The sequence below is a fragment of the Typopeltis vanoorti genome, chromosome 19 (genome assembly GCF_054136105.1).
Source record: "Typopeltis vanoorti isolate ZY-2024b chromosome 19, IOZ_Tvanoo_1.0, whole genome shotgun sequence".
Taxonomy (NCBI): domain Eukaryota; kingdom Metazoa; phylum Arthropoda; class Arachnida; order Uropygi; family Thelyphonidae; genus Typopeltis; species Typopeltis vanoorti.
Window position 1 is genome coordinate 593,875 of NC_143567.1, and position 22,123 is coordinate 615,997.

Here is a 22,123-nt window from a genome sequence, read left to right on the forward strand (position 1 = left end):
TTTTGCTGTAGACTGTTTTCTATGAACTTTTTAACCTCCATAATTGCGCCTGCTGTGCTGGACTGAGGTCTGAATGCGTATTGATTGCTGCTTAATAGGTTTCTTGAGTAGGCATAGTGCATTATTCCGTTTATTAGGAGTTTTTCTAGTACCTTAGCAGCAACGTTTATGAGACTGATTGGTCTGTATTTGCTAATTTCGTCGGATGTTTCTTTTCCTGGTTATTATGGGCATAATTTTTGAGCGTTTCCATATTGAAGGAAATCGTCCTCTTTTTAGGCATTCGTTGTAAACTGTTGTTATGAATTCGGGGATTTCGAGAATCGCTCTTAGGAGTATATAGCTGGTTATTCCGTCTTCTCCAGGAGTTTTTTTTTTTTTGGATCCATTGATCTTAATAGTGACTCGATTTCATTAAATGTAAATAAGTCGTCGTCAGGAGTGTCTATGTCTGTTTTCATTCTTTGTCTTTAAGTTTTGTGGATGTCATCATCTGTTGATTCATCGTCATCGGGAATAAACTTCTCCATCATAATAGCTGCAGTGTCTGCTAAGTTTTTAGTGTAGATACCGTCTGTTTTCTTGATAGTTGATAATATAGGTGTTGTCTTATTCTTCCTTGCTGCTATTTCATATATGCAATTCGAAGGATTCGATACGGTTGAAACTGTACAGAATATTTTCCATGATTCTGTTTTCGCGTTTGTAATTTTTGACTGATAGCTGTATTTGGCTTTATAGTAATTCTGTCTTTTACTCTCTCTCAAATCTTGGTTATTGTATGTTCTTTGGTATAGTCGTCTGAGTGAGTTAACACGTTTTCTTAGGACTATTAGTTCGTCGTCCACCAAGGTATTGATTTTTTTCCATCGATGTTTACTTACTGGTTGTTCTGAGTGTTTGGTCGCTGGATTTTATTAGAGTTGATGAAAGCACAGAAGCAAGGAAGTCTGTATCGGTTTGCACTGATGCCCAGAAGGCTAAACTGGGCTGTTGTTCGTTGTTCGCTCTTCGCATTATTTCGCATTATAGTGATCGTCTGATATTAGGCGTGAAAATTCGCTTTTATAAATTTCTCTTAGTTGGTTGTATTTCTGAAGTACTTGGTATTAATTCGATGGTTTATGTTGTGCATCCGTTTAAAATTTTGTTACTGATAATGTTCTGATAGTTTAGTATGTGTAGGAAATTTGATGCTATGAACTCTTCCAAATGTTTTCCTCTATTGTTTGTGTTTTCGTTAAAACATAATACCGAATGGGCGTTGCTATCTATTCCTAGAATTAGGCCGTGGTTGATGGTAAAATCCACGATGTTGCCCATTTTTTTCTAGGTCGTATTTTATGTCTGCCTGATAGCTTAAATACATATTTGTAGCGAAAGTTTTAATTCTTCTGTATGTAATTTCGATAAGTACCTAGCCCTCGTTACTGTGCTGAGAAATTAATATTGCCTCGACTTCAAGGTTGCTCACTAGTACTGCAGCTCTCTTTCTTTCAATCCCTTTGAAAATATTTTATAATTACTTGGAAAGCCGCATATTTTGTTGTTGATGTTGTAGGGTTCTTGTATTAATGCTAGTCCTATATTTTTTCTATAGTTTAACCACGCTACTAATGGGACATGGAAAACTAAGATACTACTTACACAGATTCCATATCTTGGAATCGCCATCAAGCACGTGTAGGCATCGAGCGCTTTTCAACAAATTACTATCATTTGGACTGCCTTCATCTTTGTGTATATGGATGGCCAGTTTTCTCTCAGATAGATCCCTACATGTAATGGTGGATGATGGTCTCTGAGGATACACAGGACTCTGTCCTTTCACCTAACCTCTTCTAAATTTATATAAACGACCTGCTCTTACTGACTACGAACCCTATTCATAGTTTTTCTGATGATAGCACACTCCATCATCCTAGTCTTATGACAGGCCTTGCAGTGCCTAAACATCTCAAACTTCAAGATCATCTGTAATAAATACCCTGAACAATGATCTCCACAGTATTCTTGATTGGAGTAAAAGCAATGGTGAACATTGTTATCCCGAAAAAAGACCTCAGATCTTCTCCGCGTACTTTCGATACAGCTCAGCTCAACAGTCAAAACCAAATCTCTCTTCCTGGACTGACTCTTACTCCAAACCTTTCTTGTCACAGTCATATCATTTCTATAGCATCAACAGATTCCAAAACACTTAGCATCCTTTTCCGGTCAAGAAGGTATTTTTCTGCCGAACAGTCGCTTATAAATCCCAAATTCGACTAACATTGAAATATTCTTCTCATTTATAGGGTGGCGCACCTAAAACTTCCCTTAAAAATTCTTGATGCTATTCAGAAAAAGACAATCCGGTTGATAAATGATACTTACGGCCGTTCTTCAGCCGCTTTCCCATAAAAGATCAGTTTCTGCATTGTGTCTCTTATTTCTATTGCCATTGTTCATCAGAACTAGCATCCGTGTTATGCCTACTGTTTCTGCTAGATCTGCAGGAACTCATGCTGCGGCTTGCTCAACACTCTTTTACAGTCGAACTGCATGCTCACCGATTCTGCTACTGTCAGTCATCTTTCATTCCTTCTCTGTGGAACACTCTCCTTCATGAAGTATTTCCAAAAAACCACGTTCTTCAGCGGTTCAAGAAGAATATCAATAGATTACCTTATTCCTAACCCTGCCCTCATACGACATTCATTTGCTGTAGGCTCTTCTGCCTTTCTCGTGTGGGATAAACAGCATGCATGTTAGCATTTCTTTTTAACAGTAATTCATATATAAATATGAATACAGATAATGTGAATAAACATTAAATATGCAATATGTGCATTAAATATGTGAATATTTAATGCACATGTGTGTGTAAATATTCACATAAATATGTGAATTAGCATTAAATATTAATTAGGTATTAATAAGATGAATACATGCATAAATATCAGTATGTGTTTTTTAATAACTTTGAGTGTTCAATAAGCGTGAACAAAATATTCCCTTAACCAACTAAACGTTTTTCTGTAACTCTTTTCGGTAGGTTTGCTGCACACCGCTTTGGGTCCCAGCATTCCTGGTTTCCCTCTGTTGCATGGCTGTCCTGTCTGCTCCGTGGAGGGTATACCCGACCACCTATTACTATTCTGACTATTCTTACACACAACTGCCACCAAAGAGATTTCTTCCTGGACCTCAGTACTGTCCCGAAACTGGGAGGACAATTTGTAGGAATGTTGATTACTATCCGAGGTGAGTGTTTGTTACGGCGAAAAGAATGAAATTTCCATTTTACTTTGGGACATTTTTATTTCAGCAAGTAATCAACGTTGATTGTTAGTCGTATTATCAGCTTGTTATTAGCTCTCTTTGAGACTCATAGTTTGGAGACAGAGAGAGAGAGTCAGTCATCATTCGCTCGAAAATGCCCTTTATGTTGTTCATTCGGAAAGACCCTTGTCCAGACCTGTGCAAGAAAATTTCGTGAGAACATTTCAATGGCCGCTGGTGGTCTCTTATGGAGAGGGAAGGTAAAATACTTGAGTTTTCTTCCACAAAACAGAAAACAAGAACACTAGCAATCGACAGACACAGAATACACTGACTGTTGGTTTACATTCGTAATTCGTAGACCATAGACTGCTGCTAAGCTGGTGAGACTTGTTCGTCTGTTGCATTTGTTTAATTGCTACCAAGCAACACATTCATTTGTGTTGTTCAATAAAAAGCAGAGAACGGAATAAATCAGTAACAATCGGCTATGATTCACAATCAGTAACTACCAACTGCTCTGATTATGCATACCAATCTCCGTTAATGTTCATTAACTGGAGCAGATGTTTTGGTCCATTCCTCGTTTTGATCAAATAACAGCCACCGTTCTAAATACCTCATTTAGTTGAGATCAGTATTTCGATGCTTGATACTTATAAGTTCCTTTCTGTTCGGTGTGAATTGTTTGTGAATATTGCCAATTGGTACAAGCAGCCCTGTTATGTGTACGAATATTTCATCATTTTCTGTGATTGAATATCAAGCCGTTCAAGTTACTGATGATAAACGAGTGTTTATTCTGTTCAGAATTGAGTGCACGGTTTAATTCTCCTCGAACGTACTTTGTTACATCTACTGCAAGCCTTCTACGATGTTGGCCGAGGCATATATTTCCACCGGAATATACGGAATATTGATTTATAGAAGGAAGAACGCTTCTCAAATAAGGCACCTCTTGCCAACCTTCATCTCTTAATTCACTTTCATCACTCACATTCACTTAATAGAGGAAGAGAAGTAGATTGGTTTGAAAATGGCAAAGAGTAACGAAAAAAAGTTTCTTTGTTCGTCTTCTCCTTCGCGCACTTACTCCACGAAGTCGCATCGTTCAATTTATTTCGATCAAATGGAATTTAAATGTTTCTTTCGTTATTTGAAATGCTGTGAGGTAATCGGACTGAAATGAAGAGTTTGTTGCAAACACAGGCTATGGTTCGACCGCTTACAACCAAATTTAAGAAATAAGTAACATCTCAAACGTAAAGTCTCATTTGTTAAAAAAATAATTAAAATAATAAACGAAGTGGAATTTGGCTGCAATTCGAAGAGGCTACTCGTCAGGGTAAACGCTTTCTGCTATCGAACAATACCATAATTGCAACAATAGAGATATCACTAAGTGTTAAAAATAGTATTAAAAATAATAAACGTCTTGCTTCTTCAGCTATTATATTATATATATTATTCTTTATTTAATTTTGAGGCGCCACAAAGACATCTTACTTTCAGCTAGAAACAATATTCTAGAGTCAGTAGATATAACTGATTTGGTTCAAATATTAAGAGTTCAGACCACTGGAAACGTATCGAGAAAATATCATTGAACTCGAACATGGTGAACATGGAGACAATGGTCAGTTTCGTAGAAACGCCGCAAAGAAAAAAGCATTGCATTGTCCAGAATGCTCAGATACCTCTCAGAATTCAATGTTCGTGGCTCCACAAACAAAGGTCCTAAGCCAGACCAGAAATAAGCAGAACCACAACATCACATCACCACCTTCAAGTTTCATAGTTGGGGTCACGCATTCTGCTAAGACACGTTCACCAGATATCCTCCACCTCCTTCTGCATCCATTTGTCGAACATATATGTCTGCCCGGTTGAGGGTGTAGCGTGATTCATCGCTCCATACCACACGCTTCCACGACCCACCGTTACACACACACACACACACACACACACACACACACACTTTGCACCTAAAGACGACACTGTATGTTAGTTCGGGTAATGTGGGGCATGTATATTGATGCCCAACCATGGAAACCCATTTTGCGAGCGCCAGGGTTTTGAATGTTTTGTACAAGTTCATGTTCTGGTGGATGTGTGGAACTCTGCATTTAACGTGTCCGATATTATTCTTCGCAGCATCCTGCGGTCACGTTAGGTTAGTGTGGTAAGTCGTCCACTGTGACTGGCACTTGCAGTTGAATCCCTGTAGTTCCATCTCAGTATGGTATCACTGATTGTTGACCGGGATGGGTCTAATTTGTCAACAATTTGTCGAACACATGGGCCTGCAGCACACATCATACCACAACGTCTCTTTCGAACTCCGTCAGTTCCCTTCTCGGACACATCCATTTCATTCGGACACATTTGCACTGACTTGGGATCATCACTTTTTTTTTTAATTTATACCGGCTACAAACACGTCACTCGTGACATGTCATGATGCATCTTGCCCATGGTGTTGCCCGTTGACTTCTTTCGATGAGTGCACATCTTTTACAGCGAAGCGATCCTTTGGCGATTGTGGACAGTGAGGATCGAGAATCGCCATATGTATTCTATAACTATCCTGAAGTCGTGGATTAATCGTGATGATGGATGGATGAAGTCGTGATGGTGGATTAACCACATTACAAAAAAAAACGAAATGAATGGATTTTATTTTTCTCCACATTCGAAAATTTACCCGGCTTATTTTCACTTTTGACAGGCATGGTTCACTGAAAATTTAACTTGTTGAAAATCTGGAAGCTGTTTTCAGGAAAGCACAAAAATTTTTTTTTTAAAAATTGAAATGTGTAATATCATTTTCCAATGCTAAAAACGGTAAAACATACACACATTTCAACACGATCAAGCAAGTAACATGCAACATGAAACAAGCTCCAAGCTGCTTAACTACACTGCTCGGCAAATTTCACAGTACAAAATGTTTTTCATGAATATTTTATTTCTAACAGTATCTTCGAAGGCGAATATTTCACATAGTAATATTCTGGCATGTAAAATCCTAATATTCAAAAGAAATTGATCCACCACTCAACAGATTATTACACAATGCAATTACTCAAGCTTGTAAAAATACGAGTTACGACCACGCCACTTCTTTCCCTTTTTTGGTTGGCTCAGTGGATTAAACACATTCTAAGTTTATTCAAGATGACAAGTCATCAGCGTTTAAGCGCTTCATTCAGATGGCAGGCCGTTGCCGAACGTCGCGTTTCTTACTGCCAGTCGCAGGCGAAAGTAGCACATTGGCTTAATATGTCATGAAGTGTTTTCTCGGTATCCTATGGATGTACGTTCAGGAGAAGGAACCATTACAAGATGAGATAGCCATGATTGTCAACCAGAACAGACCAGATCTGGCACTGACATCAAAAGGGAACTCTACGCTGTCCTGTCACCAACTCTCTCTTGAGGTTGCTGCAGCCGCAGGGGAAAGTATTTCCAATCACTCTGCTAAGAAGGTTCAGTCATGTCCTCTACACAAGAAAGCCAGTGGTTTGTATCCTATTAAACAAAGACTTCCTTCTGTTAGCTAATTGATCGTTTTAGGCTTACATTCAGATTCTGGACGTTGTCTGATCCGAAAAGAACGAGAAATATGGTTCCCTCCAACATCCGAGAAAATACCACTTACGATGGAGTCAGTGTTCTCTTATGTGGAAAAATAATGATCAATGGCCGCGCTCCTTGCTTCATGTTTTTGATAAGTATACCGTAACTGCGCAGCGGTACCGAGAACAGATCTTTGAACTCTTTCAATAACTTTGTAGGGTTGTTATGCCACTGCAAATGGAACTTAAGTCTGCTCTGCAAGAATGGAATTTGTTTCCATAGAATCTTATAGACCTTATGACCTTATGGCCTGATCATGGAATCGAATCCGTGTTGATATAAACTTTCTTTTGCTTAAAATCACACGACGAATCAGTCCTAAGTGTGCAGATTACTCCTGAAGCATTGTACAGAGAGAGAGAGAAATAAAAGTTCATATTTGCATACGTCTTGTTTGTTAATTTGTTTCAAAGAAGTAGGTGTAACTAACATTGTGTTCCAAATGCTTCCCGAAATTTACTGTTGTTCAACTTGAGATTTTGAATACTGTACTAGGTGTTTCTTTTTTTTTTTCAGTGAACATATTCATTACGTTCTGAGGAGTTCCAAAGCTCATGGTTTCAATCTATCTTCTCTCTTTGTTGATGAGCGTCAGGGAGATGTAGAACCAAATATGGCAAAACTTCCTAACAGTCCTCCGCGACATCCTCACAATGGATATGGCCCACACGACATACCTTCGTCAAATATAGAATACTCCTCTCCATCCTACCGACCAGACTGGTATAAAGGTTCTGATGCCAACAACTGGGCCACCTGGTCATCAAATCACCAAAGCTGGCATCGAGTGACTGCATCATATGGACCTGTGGTGACTAAATCCACTGATCAAAACATGTGGAGAAATCTAAGAGGATCTTACAGGCAAAGAGATATTGGCAAAATTAATTACCAGACTCAACAAGACAGGTTCTCTCGTTATGATCCTGGCAATCATGAAAGAGGAAGGTAAGTGTTCAACGCATTTCATTTTCAATGCTCGAGTCTGGTGTACTGATGGTAATTGTACTCGGTAATTTTCTGCTCACTATGATTCTATATATTAATGTTACTCGGCTTTAAACACGTCACATTAGCATTCTTGTTTTGTTAATTTCAAAATTCTATGTAACACTTGTAACAATGTAACAAGCACCAAATCTGAAATGTATGATACACCAAATCTGAAAATTTTGATTCCGTTCACTTCGGTTGCTTGATGATTCCTCATGGACTCACTCCAATCTTTATCCTATGGATGTTCATCTGTGTTTTTGATCATTATGGTGAATAGTATCATGGATACTATTCTACTCAGTTGATATCCATTGTTCACCCAATTTCCCCTGTCTAACGCACGCTAGCTTTTAATATCAAATCCATCCACAAAAGATTGTACAGCTCTTGTACTAACGTTCTGCCGTGAGCAGAACAAAGGTTGAATAATCCAGGTAACCGTGCTCTAGAAAGCCATCATTTCTTAATCTCTTTAAGGCCTCCAGTAAGCAGGGTGATATTCTCAAAAAATATTTATCATTAAAATATTAAGCAGTGTTGTTATTATTATTATTATTATTGTTATTATTTTAAAAAACTCAGCTAACGCCTGTTAGGGAGTAGGTGAGAGCGTTTGGACGTTTAGAGCGTTTTAGCCCTGTCTAACTTTTGGAGACCGAGTGGACAGTTCGAACTCCACAACTACCCAATCAGAGATAGCTGGCCCAAGGCTATCACTAATTAAGTGGCACGCAGTGAAGAGACAGCTCACAAGTGCCGCCATCTCGTTGTACCTAACACTAACAGAATATTTTTCATGTCTGAAAATAGTGTGGGTTCTACGGTCGATATTCTTGAGTTTACGGGACGAAAATCCTGAGTTTCTGGGAGAAAAAAAAACGCTTGCCCGTGCCAGAGATCGACTAACTCGGGAACCGGTCGAGGAAAGGCTTAGAAAAAGTTCCACTAGTCGGCTACTAGAATCGAACTCGTGACGCTTTTCTTCTGGCGATTTAGTGCTGAGGAGTGTAAACACCACTTCCAAAGAGCTACACAGATATCTTCTTGGTGCTCTTCTTCTTCTTCTTCTTATTATTATTATTATTATTATTATTATTATTATTATTATTATTATTAAATATAGGGGGCGCTGTGTAGGCATACGAACGGTCGCACGGTGATATCGCTGCTCCAGTTTTTTATAGTTTTAAAGTGGTTCCAACTCCTGTTTTAAGTTGAAAGTGCTCCCAACTAACCCTACTTATCACGCCGAAGACAGTGATATAAAATTCAACGAGATCGGCTAAGAAGAAACCAAATTTTGAAGTGTTGAAAAGGGAACAGAGAGGACTGTGGTCAACAACCAGCGAAGAACAAAGGACGCCGCCATCTTTATAATCACGCCTCACTGCCTAAGGGAAGAAAGGTGAGTCATGAAGTGTATCAAATGCCTGGAGGAGTTATCGTCCAACGGAAATAATATAACTTGTACGAAATGCAGTAGGATTCTACACTTAAAATGTGCCAGCTTTTCAGAAACAACCGGGCAACATAAATATGAACCCGATGTAACACGTGAGGAATGGAACTGTGTAATCTGCATGAGGAACAAAGAAACGCACGTAAGTCAGCCACTTACGATGCAGCCGATTATACCGGAGGCAAAATCAGATGACGAACTGAACAGACAAAAAAACGCAGGTGAGTCCTATAATTTAAACTCTTTAAGTATACTAATAGAAAACGGTCTAGTGACTATAAAAGCCAGCTTAGTAGATCTTTGCAAGAACTCTTTAAGAAACAGAACGAACAAATAACAAAAAAATCTAGCGAATATGAAGATTTGGTAAAACATAATAATTTAGCAGTTATAGAAGTGTTGCAAACGGTAAAAGACATTAAAATGAACATTAATGCACTAAAAGACAGGCAACACAATTTGATGAAAGAGACATCCGAACTCCGTCAAGAACTTCATTCTCTAAAACTACAATACGAACGTTTAAATCAGCAACAACATAAAAAAGATCTTGTCATAAACGGTCTTCCTGAAACTGCACCTACAGAAAACCTCAGAGACGTGGTTTTAAAATTAGGCTATGTAATTGATATCCCTCTACAGCTTAACGACATTCAGACCGTAAATCGGATTCCTAGGAAGAGCAAAAACCAAGGCTTCCCACGACCTGCACCAGTCATAATTCGTCTTAAGAGCAAGTCCACAAGAGACAATCTCATAAAAGCCAGCAAGCAGAAAAAAACAGTTGCCAAGGACTTGAACGCACAGCAAGACAATATACCAATCTTCCTATCCGAATATTTAACACCATTCAACCAGAATCTGTTGTACCAAACAAGAAAAGCAAAAATGGAAAAAAATTACCAATTTTTGTGGACCAGAGATGCCAAGATATTCATAAGGAAGTCACAAACTTCAAAGCCGATACAAATTAAAAGCACAGAAGACATAGAAAGGCTGCCACTGTGAAGAAAAAAGCCTCCTAAATAGTTCAAAAAGAAGCCCATAATAAAAAAAGAACGTGAACCATCAAGACAGATGCAATAACACAGGATATATCGGCAATTTCACTTTGATCCGACCTTTCAGATCATTCATTTGACCTCCCAGAGATATGCCTATATCCAACATAGCAACCAAATCAATAACAAATATATGTATATATAACCATTATCACCCTCAGATGAGCTAATTACAAAGCTTCGAGGGCGCAATTGAGTTACATCCCAGTAGTATTATTTATCTAACATTATTCACTTAACATTCTGTAATGAATTGTGAACAGAAAATGTGATAGTAATACTTCAGTTATATATTTAAGTTTAAAATTATATATTTAATTTACAATTTAAATTTAAAAAATTATTATTATGTAAACTGCAACATAAGTAATATTGTTTAACTTGTGAGTCATTAATAATATACACGATTACTATGATTATTAATGGTAATAATACACACTTTTTACTCTTGTGTCAATGAGAAATCTGTAAATGATAATGATATTAAGAGTAATTATAATTCTTACTGAACCATTTTGCAAGAAAAAGATGCATTGTTGCCTAAATATTAGTATATTCATGTAATTATTTGAGAGATAATAAACTATAAAAAAAAAATTATTATTATTATTATTATTATCAACAGATCTCCACGGAGGAGACTCATCGTGGGAGGTCCCACTCTCGCATGCACAGATCATCGTAATTCGACTTAAATGCATTCACTCTCCCTGCACTCACTACACTCTCAGGCAATGCATTCCAATCACCCACCACTCTCCATGCATAAAATCTTTTCCTCACCCGCTTGCTCACAGCACCGTATATAGCTTCCGGAGATGTCATCTCGTTCTCCCCATCTCCAGATATTCGATGAAAAATCTCATCCATGATAATTTGGTAATTACCCCCCCCCCTCCCTTACCAACTTATACGTCTCGATCATTTGTCTTCCCTTCTTCCTTCTATCCACTAGGCTCTGTAACTCGCATTCTCTAAATCTATCCTCATATTATTCCACCTTGCAGAGACCAGAAACTAAGTCAATCTTCTCTGCGCCGTCTCCAACATCTCATCATCCTTGTGAAAACCTGGCGACCAAATCTGTGCATACATATTTGGTAGCCAGGTTTTCAGATGCATCCTGATCAAAGTCTTGTACAATGGAATCAAAACATCCTTACATGTTGGTCTCGGCATCATTCCCATAATCCGCCGTGTCGTCCTCGTAATTTTTGCAAAATGTCCAAGAAGTTTTCAAGTCTCTATCCACCACAACCCCCTAAATCCTCCACCTCCTCCAAAATATCCCCACCAATCCTATACTCTGCATCCCATCTTTGCTTTCCAAAATTTAAAACCTTACGCTTTGTAACATTAAACTGACATCTCCACACGTTGCCCATTCAAACAGTCTATTAATTCCTCAGCTACAACATCTGCTCTATTTCTCATAACTCTCCCTAACTTTGCATCGTTTGCATATCACCATTCAAGCCCTTCCAATGTTTGTTTACTTACCAGTTAAGCAACAATGGCACCGAAACAGACCCCTGGGTCATGTCACTGGTGACTTTTCTCTTCTGGGATATCACTCCCCCATACACAACCTGCTGATCCTCATTAGACAGCCAGTCTCCAATCCAACGCACTAATCTACTATCCAATCCCATCTATTCGAATTTAACTGCTACTTTGTCACGTGGTAATCTATCGAAAGCTTTTGCAAAATCTAAATATACTACTGTATATGCAGCAGCCTTGCCCAGTGTATTCATGTCAATGTTCATGTCATATAATACATGCCATTATTAGTAGTTCTATTAATAAAATTCATCCATCATTTAAAGGCTTAAATAATCGATGTCGGAGATGGAATTCTTATCCTCGACCTACTGATCGAACAGTGGAGGCGCTGTCCACTCGGCCAACCAAGTCAGAAAACATGGCATATTCTGTTATTTGAAGCCCAAAATCGCTGGTCAGCATCTCTTCATAGTCCGATTATTTTTCATTCTATCAACTTCTAGAACATCACTTTAATCTACTCCAAAACTAAAGCGTCCAGCTAATTAAAAAGACCATTAATATACTGCTCCCCCCCCTCTCTCTTTCTCTCTCTCTCTCTCTCTCTCTTTCTTTCTCTCTCCAACATGTAGATCTGTAGATTGCACACGGTGCCGATGTGCTATAAGTACTTCAACAAACACACAAAAAAAATAACAAAAAAAGTTTTGTAGAGTAGAATATCCGTAGATCAGTAGGCTTGCGCAAATCAAAATGATGACCATAAAAATAAGAAAAAAGTTTAATAGTGTAATTAAGATATTAGGCATCGTATTTCACTGTATATCGTTAATTTAAACAAAATTATCCGCCTTAGTAATATGATGTTACTGTTACACGATATAACAGTCTTGCTGATCAGAATATCATCCGATTTCAATAGCTGGAAAAAAATTAAAATTTTTCAATGGCTATTTAAAATGTGTGAATAGAGTGAAATCAAAAGTGAGAAGATACGTCTTGCGAATTTTATTTTCTAGACAAAAAAAAAAAAAATCAAATCGATTTCTATAGGTTATAGATTAAATTTCGTGAACAATCACAGAGAAACTTGAAAAGAAGGATGGAAAATATTTTTCGATTTCAAGTACAATCATTTTAACGGTAATATGAATATGCACTGATAATTCTGTGAAACTCGGAGATGCGAAAGCGGACGATGAGCAATGCTCGACGGCGTGCGCGCGTTTACTAAATTCTACACACGATATCATTTAAGATTGACAGTTGATATCCGAGGTGAAGAACAACATTACCTCGGATCATGATGAATTGCTTCCATCTATTAATATTGGGAGAATATTTTTTAAACGTAAAGATGATTTTTTATTATCATTCGCTTTTTCAAACCCTTGTTAATAAATCAGTCCACAAGTTTCAGCTAACTTCGGCTTCTTTGCCGTCGGGAAATTACTTTTAATCAATTTAAAAAAAGGAATCTCCGCTTCAATTTCTCAAATAGTGGGATGCATCTGAGCTGTAGGATCGGTAACGAGGGATTTGAAATTTAAGTTCTTGAGTTGTTTCGATAGTTTCATCTGCTGATAAGCTCCTCCTTTCCACGATGGAAAATATGGCAACAAACGACTGCGCTTACTGCAAAGTGGGTCTTGTGGAATTTCTTCTTTTCCACTTGCTGATTTCTCATTCTTCCAAATTTGAAATTGATTCTTCATCATAGCAAACAATATTTCCTTTATTTCATTCCTTTTTAAGTTTCCGGTTTTTGCATTTTCTTATTCCCGCACAGTTTTAATTTAAGATAAGATCTTGCACGTATGCTGATATGCTTGCATTACTTTTACACTCAAATTACCTTTCGTTTACTTTTTTTTTTTTGATTTTCTGTCGTGCCTCACTAGATCATTCTACTTATGTTTGTTAACAGTGTCATTCCTCGTGTACTCTTATTATTCTTACGGAATTTTTCTGTAACTTGGTGTATTTTTAAATGTTTTTATGCCCTAGATCACTGTATTGGCCTTGTAGGCGTACTTCAGGATATTACTAACCGATAAATAAATATGTGCAGGAGAAATGAGGACGAAGAACTTGCTTGTGCAGTCAGATCAACATTTGTCCTTCCAAAAGCTGGCCTCAGTGATAAGTCGCAGTGGAAGTTTATCGTGAACGTGCCAGAGAGAGACGAACGTTTTCACCAGGTCATTAGGGTCGACGTGTGTCGGTAAGTTTCTGAGAAATAACACTTCGTTATTTGTGTTTATTGATCATGATTTCATAGTTTTGTCGTTTCTATATTTTCATGCTAGTCATTTATTTATTTCTACGGCAGTCTTGAAAACGAACCGTTGCTCAGTCTGTAGTATACACGAGTGAACCATCTTGGATAGCGTTTTAGGAAATACACGCGAAGGGACAGATGGTTCAAACCACACCAGTTGAAAAAAAGGTTTAAATAGGGCGAAAATTATTCTTTGAGACTAAAGTTACGCCTTGATATTGGACTGCCTTATTGTCTTTAACCGTGTCACTGAATTGATGGAGTTTATTACTGCAAAGTTTTTTTTTTTCTTTTTTGGACTATCCCAGTCTTGAACGGCTATAAAGCTATGATACTTTTGGATCGTGAGTTAGCTAATGATCAGATAATGTCGTTCCCCCGCTCTCGAGATCAACCACAGTTACATTTACTTTCCAAGACTACTCCTATAATCCAGTAAACAGAAGGAACACTTCTGCATGGGTGTCGAGAATTTTAGAAAACTCTTATTTTAGAATGATGGTTGCATAGATTTAAGATTTGTTCTATGCTAATAGCTGTTAAGAAATAAATTAAACCCACCAACTAATGAAAATTTTTTGGCCGCAATGAAAAGGCGAAACATAATTTATCATCATCATTATTATTAAAATAATAATAATAATTTATTTCCTGAAGAGGGATTCGTCTTGACTCGAGATTTGAACTGAAGAAGTACTGTTTTTCGAGAAGCAAAGCAGAATTAACTTTTATTTTATAAAACACTCGATTTCCAATCCACTCAGATAGGAAGGTTATGCTATCAACAACGGATATTGCAGGATTTTTTTTTTTTATAGCGATGTATTGTTCAAATGTTGTTAGCAAAACTATGAGTTGGATCAATAAAGTGAAAAACGTTATTGCTCAGGGCATCCATATTCTTACACGAGCCATTTCAACTACAATGAATAAAATTATTTTCATGTGTGGATGGAGGAAGAGTGCAGACTCGGATTCGCACTTCATTCTTCATTCTATAAAAGAACTACGTTATGTGCGTCAACAACACTGACATGGACTAAATCTTTGTTTATTCAAGAACTATTCTGAAAACTAGACAATTAAAATGAAATAGGATTAGCTTGTATTATATTCTTAGATGCAAGAATAAAAGGACACTCCTGGCCTTGGTTAAACTGTATTCCATTCGAAGCACGAACTTAGCAATCACAGGTAAAATCCGTATAAAGTGCGTCCTCTTTAATACCATTGCAATGATTAACTCACCTTCCCGTGAAAAGCCCCCCCCCCCACAAAGAGGGGGGGGGGGCTTTTCACGGGAAGGTGAATTAACAAGTCTTATAACAAGAGAAGTTTTGTGGGTTTTTCCTGCTGGAAACTCTCGATTTTTGTCCTGCAAACAGGTAAATCAGCCAAAAAAAAAAAAAAACGACGCTGTTAACGGACCACTGGCCTGCCTCCATACTCTCAGTATGGAGATGATGAGATGATTGTGCTTGTAATTACAACCAACTCAAGCACAAATGAAGACAGCAGACTCTTACATACTGTTGAAAATAGTCGAAAATCCAATGCTGAGTGTTTTGAAGCTTCTGCCATTTACGTCACTTTTCTTTCTTTTTTCTTATGGTCCTTCTTTTTCTTTTCTAGAGCAAATGATTTTTTTGGGATTTTTTTTTATTTTCGCCATATTCCTTTTTCTTCTTTGATCAACTTGGGGATAAATCATGACTGCACTTATTTTTTTAGAATAAGAATTTAAATCACAAATTATCATTAATATTAACGTACTGAATGGAGAAGGAGTTCGCGCTGTCATCCTGATATTTTTATGACCCCCCCCCCCCCCAAAACCAGCCAATGACTGTAAATATATTGTACATGGGAACCGTGATTGGGTAAAAGGATTTGATAAACTGGAAATCCCGCTTTAGAGACCAAACGTGGAACTCTTTTCAAGCCATTTGATGCCTCCGTTGAATAAATTATCTCACAGCGCCGGGCATGAAAAGTGTCCACAAGCAAAAGCTATTTACAACCATACATGCATAGGATTCAAACGGCACGCTTTTAGGTGAAACACAGAAACGCTCTGCCAAACAGGCGGTTAATATGCCAGTTCTTTCGTTTGTCTGTTTTGCTATTATTTCAGTCTCTCCTTCGGCTTTCATGATTAATTACTTCTGGTGGTTTCTGTTTTCTCGACTGGAGAAAGGTCTTAATAAACCAATTTCATATACGTAATAGGTTCCTGGATATCAATCATATTTTTGTCTTATATAGCTGAAGCATCTCCAGAACAAAACAAAACAAATCTTCCAAAAACAGCTCTTCTTATCAGCTGTATGCATGCCAGTGTATATTTATTTATTCATTATTTCCAGACAGGTACCTTCTCAATGGGATTTAAGGATAATGTTATAGTACCAAATGACTGTTTACATTATTATTAGCTTCCTATCATCAGTTTTCTTCTAACTAATAAGTTATTTGTGATGAGATGATTTTCATCGTTCTGTGTGAGACCACCGTCCCGCCCACTGGAAGCTTCACGTGGCTTGAAAAGTGTCATCATATTCTATAGAGGATTTCGGGATTGTTACGCTACTCGCAGTCCTAACGGTCGATCAAGTGAACAGTCTATCCATTTTTCAACCAACAGGCTTTGGATGATTTGAATCTCATTGTAGACATGAACGTTAGTGAACGGCATTAGATTAACTGAATGTTATCGTCCGGCGTGAGACAGTGGAATACGACAGAACTCCTGAATCAAATCAAGTAAAAGAAAGAGTCCCTGGACCATTATAAACTAAAGAGAGATTTTAGAGGGTATAGCCTTATGGAAATGTCTATGGTTCCAGTGATGAAACCATAATTGGAACCATACACGTTAGTAAACCTCCAGAAGAAGACAGACAATTATATGATCAATTGTAGATCAACATTTTTAGGGGATGTTTTTTTTCATTCGTTTCTTTCCCGAGTTAGTCAAGCTTTGGCACAGGAAGCGGTTTTTTTTTATTCTCTCGAGGGAAACCCGAGGTAAAATCGACCTAAGCACTCACCCTATTTTTTTTTAGGAATATACGATTGATGCAGTTGTCTGGATGCCATCAAAAAATAAATACCGTTAGTCATGAACTCGACTATTGGTGGTAAGTAAAGGTAATGACTGGTACCTATCGATTTCCAAAAATTTAGTTTAGGCTAAAGAATTTAGTTAATCTGTTTGGCAATAAACAGAGACTTGATTGATGGATGTTGATAAATTATAAATGATCAACATCATTGTTGATAACTCAATGTTGATAAATTATAATTCATCAACATCAGTTGTTAGAAACATAAGAAATTTGCGCTGAAACTCCTTAACGCATAAGACTTATTAAAGCACGCTTTGAAAAAATTCTGTTTTCTTCTTTATTTTCGTGTTTTTTTGGGGGGTGGGGGAAATAGCCGTAGATACGCCGGAAACCATTTCAGAATCGTCTAACAAAGACAGTGATCGAATATGGAACTTGATCAAGTTACTTTGGGCCGATGATAAGTGAGTGGAGGAAGATGAAGCGTCAAAACAAGAAATGGGGACTTTCTGTATTTAACAGGAGACGTGGGATGAGCAAGAGCCAGTGAGGGGGAAACTATAATGAACGATATCAACAAAAATCGATGGATAATTCAGCGTTTATCTCCATAATTCAAGGTTACAAAAGACTTATGCGAAAAATGTATTTCATTGAAGCAACGAACTTTGATATTTTAATTTAAACAAATAATAAAAGCCCCTTGTGTCTGATGAATTATTCTGAACCCATAGTTAAGCGTCTTGATAGTCGCTCCACTGAAGAGGAAAAGTAAGCTATCAGGCCAGTGAAACCTTTATCCAATGCACTAATAAGAGTAGATAGAATATATAGACGCCCATGTGTTTTAAGTAGTGCAAGCTCGGGCAATTCGGGGATGCCGAGGATTGTATTCTCGTTAGCTCTCTAGTCAACTTATAATAATGTTGGATCCACTTTACCTATGTAACTTAATAAAGTATTCTGAAAATGTAACGTTCTAGTTCACTGGATAAAAGTAAATACTACCCCAATCCACAAAGTAAGGGCAAAAGGTTAATGAGGATATAGATGAGGAGATCTCAAGGCCGCACTGTAAAATTTTAGTAAAGTAGTACGTTATTGACGAATAGCCTACAGAGACAATGAGATGTCGTTAAAAAATGTGGAAATGATTTGCAACATGAATTTATCAATACATGTTGTTTGGCATACTTCGTTATTCGCTATGATTTTGTTATGAAGAAATTGAAAGCAGGAAGTAATTTGGACATCACATATTTGAACCTGAGAGAGAGAGTATTCAATATAATTGTATCACCTCGATTTCTAATTAGAGAAAGGTATTGATTGTGGGAATAAGAGGTAGAGTACAAAATTAGTAAAGAATATCTGATAGGATTTTTATAATTCGTGTGGTCCACTGGAATCGGTAATAGGTTCATTATCTGTCTTGATTTTTGTCAGAAATATTAATCACAGAATGACAGGTATAATGCCGAAATCTAATCCCACCTATACTTTTGGCATCAACCCGTACACGAAGCAACGGTTTGGTTTAAAAAAAGATGCCGGTCCAAGGATTCTTGCACGCCTTATGTCTTTTCTCCACTAAGGCTTTGCTATTTGACGAGAAGGTGTCGAATTAAGTGAAATACTGATTTCAAAATGACAGCGGGGGGAACAATGAGTATTCTTCGCAGCTCAAACGGGATTGGCTGAGCTGTCAGTAGTCAGGATGCACGGGCTTCTCATCGTTATGGTTCGTTCTTTAAATTTATTTTCTGATAATTAAAACGCAGGAAAAACGCGTAATTATTTTATAGCAAGCGGACGAAAAACGTTTGCTTTTGAAGCTGTACAAGCAAACTGCGTTGCTTCAAAAGCGATGGAGAGAACTTGCGAATGCCTTGATATTGCAAAATTTAAAAGAACCGAAATCGTTCTAATGTTCACCTTTTATTACTGATCTTGGTCGAACCGTTTACTGCACGTAAAACTCTTTTCTGTTGGGAAAACTCAAATACATGATTTAAGTTAAACTATTTGGTTTAAACTAAAAAATCTGCAAGTTCCACATCTCAGAAATTAAGACCTGGAATTCTTGCTTAAATACCATATAGTTGTGATACAAAGTTCTTATTTCTGTCGTTCTCTCGAAGTGACCTTTCCTTGGGCGATCTTTAGCTTCCAAAACTACCACCTTTCTGGTGAAACCCACAAGAGCCTTGTGTTTTCTCCGGTGATTCGGGCTGGAGTCATGTGCATACTAAACTTGCCCTTATATCCTGTGTACATTCTTGAGAGACACAACATTAAAAAGAAAATAGCGAGTCTCTATGCTTTCATGCATTTAAGAATGCGATAAACTTTGCCACGTCAAGATATGTTTGCAGTGCTGAGCGGCGTTTAATTTCTTGAATCAATAATCTTATATTAACTGGAAAATCTCGAGCGAAAGCAATGAACTGTAAATACAGAACTTCGTTAGCTGTTTACTGGACGATGCGGATGATAAATTTTCTTAACTACTTTGTCTCGCTCGAGTATTAATAAAAATAAATCTCCGAAAGATATGATTTCGAAAGTGAAGCAATATTCACAATATGTGTCATCCGATCGGCCATTGCATTTCATGTCGTTGACTTTTGCATTAATTATGTTTCAGGCTAAAAGTGTATTCCGGTCTGGTGTTCTTCCATAAGTTTTTAAAACAAAGAGATGCAAAAAGGCCTCTCCGTAAGGTCAGTTTAAAAAAGTTCATATCAATGACAAAAAAAATTTTTTTTCACTTATATCAATAAATATTTCTTCCGCTATTTATGATAAACAAAATAAGCATAAAATATCATTCTTACTGTAACCATACAGCTGTCAGTCTTGTGACGTTTGTAACCTTAAAATAATGTAAACATTAGCGTCTCAGACTTCTTTATTATTGTTGTTATTGTTCCAGTAATATTAGCCATCACTGTATTAAGAGCTTCTGGGGGAAAAGGGGGGTTTACAGGCATAGTTAATGTCCAACGGTTTGCACTGTGTAGGAAACGGTGAATATTTTGAGATTTTGCTTGTTTCTCATACTGATTCTTTGTCAAGCTTTTCGCCATAGACTAATCAATTATGCTATGAAATAAACTGATCTGTCGTAGTACTCATATTCTACTATTTTGTGTCCAACCAGTGAGAATCAGGATTCCTTTGATTTCGCCGCACCCCGGTACTCTTCTTAACAACGATTCTAAGGCTATTTAGAAGGGCAGCAGAAAGAAGAACGAACTTGTATGAACGCCTTTTTCCTATTAGAATTTCGTTTGAAGGTGTTTCGTGTTATTTACTTTGGCCCATGTTGCAGCTCTTTGAACAGGTGCTTGTAGTTTAGTCTATCAGAAAGATTATTTTGGATTTTTTGTAGAAGATGTTTTTTCCTCATCAGTTAGTTCTGTTTACTGTCTTAATGAAGAAATTTTATAGAATGAAAAATAAATTAAAAATAGAGTAGTCGAATAGAGGAATCGAATTTTGCCTATCTAGCCAAGCTTTATACACTCAGGCAGATTGTGTGTGTGTGTGTGTGTGTGTGTGTGTGTGTGTGTGTGTGTGTGTGTGTGTGTGTGTGTGTGTGTGTGTGTGTGTGTGTGTGTGTGTGTGTGTGTGTGTGTGCGCGCGCGCGCGCGCGCGCTTTAAAATATTAAATTTTCATATTCTGGGAGATTTCGAGTTCTCATTTGATGTTTTGTATTTCAGATCAGAAGGGCGACCATGTTCATCGCGACTGTCCCTGCCATTCGGTTTCGTTAGCAGCTGTCGTCAGAAGTATATAAAAAAGAAACTGGTATCCTTAAATTCGGACGGTCAAGGGACCGGAGAAGATAACTTCTTTGTACCTTCTTGCTGTGTTTGTGAAATCACTCGAACCTCCAACAAGTAATGAATCTCGCAAATCGTTCATCATTTCAGTGAGCTATACAGAACAATCATCTTGTATGTTTCAGTTTGTGTGAGCGCAATCTGTAAGTGTCTGGATATGTATATTCAGTTATGTGTAGACAAAGCATAACAACCTCTTCATAGAGAATGCAGCTGACCTATGCAGATGACCTGCCTAGATGGTGATGCCAAGATGTACCATCTAGACAGGATATGTATGTTTGGTAAAAACTGTATCCGAGGTCAGTACGTAAGATCAATTAACGTTTAACTGTAGGCGAAAGTATGTTATTGTGTTGCACAACTCATCTCGTCATTGTAATAGCGCCACCTCGTAGCATTTCGTGCAGAATGGAAAGCAAAGAAAGGGCAGACCTCAACTACGTCATGGTATTGAACTAAGTGCAATTGATAAGAAAATTTTTCGAAAATCATTTTAAAAGATTTATTTATTCCAGTGATTTTTATTCTAATGTTTACTTTTAATTGTTCCTGTTTTAATTCTTCTAGCTTCCTGATAATTATAATAATAAAGATAATTAATCACTCGATGAGTGATTAAATAGTGTCTATTATTTTAAAAACAGTGTTCGCTAGCTTCTGCTTTTAATGGTACTGTACGACCATAATCCCCTTAATAAGTAGCGGACTCGATAAAACATACAAAACCCTACACAGGTACCTAAATGCTCCCGGACTGTACGAAAGAGGGCGAACAAGATATTGCTTGCGGTTTGTTCTTCGACTGCAAATTTATACGCCCACTGCAGAAATATTTACTGCAGCTGGAAACTTAGTGTTGCCACTGAAAGTCTTCCTTGACGATAGCGTTCAGCACGAGCCGAAACATCTTCATATATCGGTCATCTGAGCTGAAGCTTTATGATGGAGGAAAAATTACGAATCATAGCGATCCAGGTCTGCCTTGTTCTTCGTCAAA

The 22,123-nt window shown here is 37.5% G+C and overlaps 1 protein-coding gene across 1 annotated transcript; it reads left to right on the plus strand.

The window, feature by feature from the left end:
• Positions 1–3,088: 3,088 nt before the first annotated feature.
• On the plus strand, positions 3,089–21,184 carry LOC150095809 (protein spaetzle 5-like). The gene is made up of 4 exons (XM_090409535.1): positions 3,089–3,246; positions 7,420–7,851; positions 13,997–14,149; positions 21,001–21,184. The coding sequence occupies exons 1-4, from the start codon at positions 3,089–3,091 to the stop codon at positions 21,182–21,184; spliced, it is 927 nt and encodes a 308-aa protein (XP_090265661.1).
• Positions 21,185–22,123: the final 939 nt, after the last annotated feature.